The sequence below is a fragment of the Gymnoscopelus microlampas genome (assembly GCF_963454915.1).
Source record: "Gymnoscopelus microlampas genome assembly, chromosome: 21".
NCBI lineage: Eukaryota > Metazoa > Chordata > Actinopteri > Myctophiformes > Myctophidae > Gymnoscopelus > Gymnoscopelus microlampas.
In genome coordinates, this window is record NC_139958.1 from 17,197,252 (window position 1) to 17,204,751 (window position 7,500).

The window sequence follows — 7,500 nt, forward strand, 5'->3', positions numbered from 1 at the left end:
CTGCTCACAAACATCACATAGAACACACAGCGTAATTAGTTACAACACAATCAATCAATTCAGTGACACAAACCAGCGCTAACGGTGTAATATTATCGCTGAAACTTGTATCTCCATCTTTTTTCCCCCTCATAAATGAATGCCCTACTTTATATTGTTGTCATGATGCCAAACAGCCAATGTACTTTATATAAGGTTAAAGTGGTTAAACTGATTTTGCTACTGTAAAGACCTGGAACGCATCTGTCACTTTAGATTTCTTTGGCTTTTCAAAAATAGCTACGAGCTTGTAGATCTGCTATTTTCGAAAAATCGTGAAAAAATATTTTTTATATTTTTTTCAAAAATCTGTTTAGATTTAGATTTTTTGAAAGAATCGCCTCAGGTCTTAATGGGTTAACACATTTTGCTGGGTCCCCAGACCACGCTTTTGAGAACCACTGAAACTGGCTATTGGACAGGGACCCAGAAAAATCTTCTGTGTTAATTTAACTCCAGGAGTACAGTATGTAAATGGTACCAAATGGACCCTTTCACGTCTGTCTATCTGTCCTGTGCTTTATTCTAACCTTTTAATTTAACCTCTCTCCCTCTCTCCCTCTCTTTCTCTCTCTCTCTCTCTCTCGCTCTCTCTCTCTCGCTCTCTCTCATGTAGACGTTGAGGAGAGAACGAATACAGGATCTTGGGGGAGTCGTGCTTCCAAGGTAAGAGCCTCACATCCACACCACAAACTGCATTGGCTGCACATCGGAAAAAAACAAAAACAAACCCACAACAAGCCTATAATAGTTTTACTGACTTGAGTTGAACTATTCATAAACTACAAGGTCATGATCACAGTATGCTGATTCTCTCTCTCTCTCTCTCTCTCTCTCTCTCTCTCTCTCTCTCTCCAGAGTTATGTGGACAGTTCTGCATACGGTCACATGGCGAGCAGAGATATGGCGTCACATGACAGTCTGTCACCACCATATTCCAACTCCAGACTAGCAGGTAGGCTGCTGACACAATGAATGAATGAATGAATGAGTGGATGAATGAACAAATGAATTAACAAATGAATTAACAAATGAATTAACAAATGAATTAACAAATGAATGAATGAATTCATTAAAGAGGTGGTGCCATGGTTTTGCACTTTTTCTGTTTTTTCTGCCCCTATATGTGAGGTTTGGACATCGACATTCGCTGCACTGTGATTGGCCACCATTGTACCCCCCCCCACCCATTGTACCCCCCCAACCCTGCGCTGTGATTGGCCACCATTGTACCCCCCTAACCCTGCACCGTGATTGGCCACCATTGTACACTGGTTGATTCTATTCAGGACTGTGATTGGCTAGTGAAGCACATGACACATGTGCATAGCACTATAAATAGGACCATGCACTTAAAAAAAACACATTTATGTTTTTTTTTAAGTGAATCACCCATTGTGGACCAACCATTGTTTATTTATTGTTTATTGTTAATAAATAGCACCACACACTTCAGAAATATTATTTTTCTTTAAGTGAACTTCCATCACTGTGATGACCACTGTGACCAAACCGCCCACTTCACACTGGGTGTGATTTTTCATGTGTCTATGAGGTTGATAGAACTTCATTAAGCCCCCTGGTGGTGTTTTTATGGTGTTTCATGTCTTCTCTGACTATTTTGAGTTTCTTCCTGGAGGCTGAAACCTTGAGGGTCAAACGTGCCAATAGAAAAACAGCACTTTAATGACACAGTAAAAATATACCCTCCCCCTCATTATCATAACACAACAGGTGTGGGCATGAGGAGGAGGAGGGACTAGGACAGGTGGGTGGTGCTAAGGTGGTGGAGGAGGTGCTAAGAACTAGGTATACTTAATGAACTGGAGGCGTGCCCACATAAAAACATAATTTTAACATTTAACAATTTTTTGATAGTACAGTATATTGTTTAGACTGATGCTAGGTTCTTGGTTTAACTGTGACCCTAGTTTACTGAGGCACTGCACTGTTTCTCTGCACTTGATGTATGTGTTTACATTGCTTATTGTAAGTCGCTCTGGTTAATGCCTAAATTGTAAATGGATGAATGAATGAATTAACCCATAGTCCATATTCACACGGCGGCCATTTTGGAATTTAACATTGCGTTGCTGTGGCAACTGGGGTGGCAACTGGGGTGGCATTTCATTGACTTAATGGCAATATGGCCGCCATGTGAATATGGTCTATAAAGACCTGAGGTCGATTCTAAAAATGTCTTCTAAATCTATGCTACATCAGTGGTTCTCACAAACCTTTTCATGTCAAGGACCCCCAAAATGATATGTACCCTATCTCAAAATATTTTGTTCCATGGTTCCCCCAGAAACAAAGATTTGAGTTAAAAATTTTCGCTTTAAAAAATATGAACTCATTCACTGCCACTGACGTAAAAAACATATTTTTTTCCAATGACCAAATCTGCCACTGACGTAAAAAACGTAATTTTGCAGATTAAATTTATTTTAAAAGATCTCACCGTCCTTCATCTCTCGCAGTGACACATTTCATTGTAGCACACCCGGATACGGAAATGACGTCAATCGAAGATTTTCGGTTCCGCCTGCTTCCTGTTTAGGTCCCCCTCTAAAACGGCATTTTCTCGGCTTTGTCTTTCTCCGCCGTGGAACGCTGTTTAGCAACGCTGTTTTGAAACTGCTACTACTGTAAAATGGAATGTCGCCGATTGAAGATTTCTTCTCTGGGCCACTCACACAACTACCCTGTGTGTCTACAAACAGTTGAACACGCAATCATAAGGGATTTAGCGAGGTGTGTGGCGAGGTGAAAAAGTAAGTGAGCCGTGACGTTCACATGGCGATACATGGTGTTTTTAAACTGGGCTGGAGGAGAAAGACTCCGCCCCGATCGGAATGTTTGTTGTCTGAGCGCCGTGCACGGATCGCCTGTGTGTTTAGAAACGATTGGACTTGCGATCATAATGGGGAAAACAAATGTGATTTTTTTAAAGTTATAAAAAACACTAAATCGCTCAAGTGCACTTCGGGTGGCGTGCCTCCGTAGTTTTAACCGTTTTTTTATCAGCTCGCAGGGCTGATCAACAGACAGACGCCGCAACTAGTCGTCACCTTTGCATCACCTTTGCATCACTTTCTCGTCACTTTTTCCTCATTGGCGCTCAATGTCCTCTCAGAATATAGCATCTAAATGGGAATAGGCTACCGCGCAGGGGCAGGGCAGCACAGCTGCTAAACACCCCCTGCTAAACTCCCCCTCCCCCTCCTACACACACACACACACACACACACACACACACACACACACACACACACACACACACACACACACACACACACACACACACACACACACACATGCATCTCTAATATAGGTCTACTACTAACCTTTGTTTCTGTTTGACCAGCCAAACTAAAATCCACGATTTTTGAGTGTTGCTCCAACTTGCTTGGATTAGATCTGAGTGGTGTTCTCTGGCGTTTTCAACACAAATGCACATTATTATTGCCAATCAGCTATGTAGCAGGTTAACGATGGCTCGTTGAGCCTGTATTTGCATTTGACCCTGATTTGACCACATAGGCAATCAACAGCACTAATTAATGGCAGCTGTAGACGTTTGTCTTTTGTGTGTGTGTATGTGTGTTTAATATACAACTGAATCTTTTCTGTAGCCTAGATATCAAGTAATTCCCTGTAGAGGGTAGACCCCTCGTGCTAAAGTTAAATGCCTTCTAAGTTCCACTTCCCCCCAAAAGGACGACTTGTCTTGTTTTAGACATATTGTCTTTTAATGCTACACAATAAATAGTAAAAATGTATTCTACATGCATAAATAATAATATATAATAAATAATGATAATAATATAATAATAATACAAAAAATGTAAATGCCCTCCCACATGATCGGATCGGTATCGGCCGATCGGGCTATCGGTGATCGGTCCCCGTTTTTTTTGGAAATCTTTGAATATAAATAAATATATATATATATTTTGTAGAATCGGAACCTCAGGTCTTCATAGGTTAACGGAGCCGTCACCCTTTTACATCTTGGGTTTGAGAACGGCATTCCCGGATGCCGTCAAATGAGGTGAAGGTCACGTTGGTCACATCCGGACCCTTGAAGTCACTACAGTACTATTTGAGAGTGAGAATATGTTGTCTCATCAATTAGAGTTTACAGTTATCTCTCTATTATAGTCTCTTTCTCTCTCTCTCTCTCTCTCTCTCTCTCTCTCTCTCTCTCTCTCTCTCTCTCCCTATCATTCTCTCAGTCAGTTTTTAAAAGGAAACTCAGACTGGGTGTGTTCATTTACCCATGATGCTCTTTGCCTCTGGCCCTCTCCGATGTGGCGCCAGTTGTGAGCAAATGGCCACTGACACAGATAATCTGACACGCACGCACGCACGCACGCACGCACCCACGCACACACACGCGCGCGCACACACACACACACACACACACACACACACACACACACACACACAGTTTGTCTGTGTTAACACACAAAACGCAGAGCCTAATTAGCTTTGACTGGCTCCATCAAATATGGAAGATGTCAGCTTCGAGCGGATGCCCTTTAACTCCATCTATCTATCTATCTATCTATGTATCTATCTATCTATCTATCTATCTATCTATCTATCTATCTATCTATCTATCTATCTATCTATCTATCTATCTATCTATCTATCTATCTATCTATCTATCTATCGATTTACAAGCTCACAACAATGTGTCACATCACTATCTATTTTCAATTTTTTTTAAAATAGGGATGCCAGTTTTAACCCACACCTGAGGGCGATTCTACAAATGTCTTCTAAATCCTAACAGTTTTCTGAAAAACTTATGTTGCTAAATCAGTGGTAATCAAACCTTTTCATGTCAAGGACCCCTAAAATGATATGTATTTGGCTGCCGACCACCATCTCAAAACATTTTGTTCCAGGGACCCCCAGAAGCAAAGATTTGAGTTAGAAATGTTCGCTTAAAAAATAATATATATTCAAAGATTTCCCCGAAAAAAATCTGCTATTTTTGAATAGCCAAAGTATAAAATGAAACTTGCTTTCCCGGTCTTAATGGGCTAATGTAGTTAATGTCACATTTTGACTCTTAACAATGCTTGAGTTTTTCTACTCTCTTTGGTCCAATCTGCTGAGATACTTTGAATTCTGGTAGATAAATTACACAAAACCTTCATGACATTTGTTTTTGTTTTGTTATGTTTTAAACTTTTTTTTCTTCTGATGTTTGCCAGAAAGACGCACGCACACACCTTCTTTCATACAACTATAAAAGGAGCAGTTCACTGTCCTCAAACAAACATACTTTGTTCACTGAAATGTTGCATCAAAACTCTCGTGTCTTTGAAGTCTTAAATGAGGTGAAATGCATTGTGCACGCGCATGTGTGCGAATGTGTGTGTGTGTGTGTGTGTGTGTGTGTGTGTGCGAATGTGTGTGTGTGTGTGTGTGTGTGTGTGTGTGTGTGTCTACACACAGGTAATGTGTGTGATTGTGTGCTCTGCTAGCTGTACTCACTGTCATATTTGTCTTTGTAGTAATACTTACATCACTACCTATGTACAGTATGTATTTGTGTGCGTGCGTGCGTGCGTGTATGTGTGCATATATCTGTCTCCTATCTATCTATCTATCTATCTATCTATCTATCTATCTATCTATCTATCTATCTATCTATCTATCTATCTATCTATCTATCTATCTATCTATCTATCTATCTATCTATCTATCTGTTATATGTACAGCGGTAGAGGTTATTATTGCATTTTCCTTCATCTAGCAGAAGGCAGCTTCAATATCCTCTGATGATGATAAACGCTAAGAGAGAACGACAGGCAGGGATATGAAATACCAGCCCATAGAAATACATGTACGCACTCTCGCCCACTCTCACACGCAGGCTCCTTATGCATTTTGTACACACTCATGCACATGCATACTGTAACTGTACATGCACGCACACACACGCACGCACGCGCGCGCGCACGCACGCACACACACACATACACACACACACACACACACACACACACACACACACACACACACACACACACACACACACACACACACACACACACACACACACACACACGCACGCACACAAAGGAACACGTGCATATGTGAACACAGTTTCATCAATGCAGTATTGTTGTAAAAGATGATTCTTTCTCTTTCACTACCAACCCCTTTTTTCTATTCTCTCTCTCTCTCTCTCTCTCCCTCTGTCCCTCTTCCTATCGCTCTCTTTCTCTAGCTTCATCCATCTCTTACTCTCTTTCACTCCCTTGTTTTTTTTCTATTCCTCTCTTTATCTCTCTCTCTCTCTCCCTCCCTGTGTGTCAGATTAGAGTGATGCTATGCTCCATATAATCAGAGGACGGATTAGTGTCATCCTAGTGACCTCACTAGATTAATCTACTACCACACACACAAACACACTCAAACATGATCACACACACACACACGCACGCACGCACGCACGCACGCACGCTTTGCGTCCCGTCATGTCAAACCTTGGCGTTTCAGGGCTACTGACAGAGGGTAGGATTAGGGTTAGGGTTAGGGTGACCCCTTGAGTGAGAACGGGTTGTGTGTACTGGTGTACGGTGTCGTAATAATAATAATAATAATAATAATAATAATAAATGTTATTTGTAACACACTTTATATTTGACATAATTCGTCCAGGGGGTCCCCAGCAAAAGTAATTAATATAGCATCACAATCATTTTAACCACTTTATCGGCTGTTCAGAAATTGGCTATTCAAAAATAGCAGATGTACAATCTCACAGCAAAAAAAACCGTTTTTTAATAATATCAAAAATGTTGAATAATTTTGTCGTGTGTACAGTGTGTAGGTTTGTACTACAATGTGTGTACCGGTACACGACTGCAGGGGCCATTGGATTCAGCTTCCTTCCATGTGTGTGTGTGTGTGTGTGTGTGTGTGTGCGTGCGTGTGTGTGCGTGCGTGTGTGTGTGTGCTCGCTCTGAGCAGGTGTGCAGGCAGCAACATGAGTGTGTCTGTGTTTTTTTTGTCAGCAGCACAGTATAAATGATACAGCCACTACTTCTGGACTTGTAAGCAACTTTTCCCAGCAGCTCTGTCTCCTGTTATAGATCGGCCTGATCAGGAGACACGCACGCACACGCACACGCACACGCACACGCACAGTCGCACACACACAGGCACGCACGCACGCACACACACACACACACACACACACACACACACACACACACACACACACACACACACACACACACACATGCTTGCAACGAAACACGCAAACACACATTACATATTGTCGCTGTCGGGCAGAAACCTTGTATCTCCACATTCTTTTTATAAATGAATGCTACTGGTGAGTTTAGATGGGGGTCCGCAGCCGAATGCATTTCATTTTGGGGACAACATGGTGTGGACTGTGGATCTCCGCTTGGGCTGCGCTCTCCTAGTGAA

The 7,500-nt window shown here is 41.7% G+C and overlaps 1 protein-coding gene and 1 long non-coding RNA gene across 4 annotated transcripts in view; both read left to right on the forward strand.

The window, feature by feature from the left end:
• Positions 1-7,500, forward strand: part of LOC311038063 — a 332,539-nt gene that overhangs the window by 112,378 nt on the left and 212,661 nt on the right. The window lies entirely within an intron of this gene.
• Positions 1-7,500, forward strand: part of tcf4 (transcription factor 4) — a 192,254-nt gene that overhangs the window by 36,075 nt on the left and 148,679 nt on the right. For all 3 annotated transcript variants that reach the window (XM_084047365.1, XM_084047364.1, XM_084047363.1), the window contains exons 4-5: positions 656-705; positions 898-994. In XM_084047365.1, coding sequence (XP_083903491.1) covers positions 656-705; positions 898-994 — 147 coding nt within the window. The remainder of the gene's footprint in view (positions 1-655; positions 706-897; positions 995-7,500) is intronic.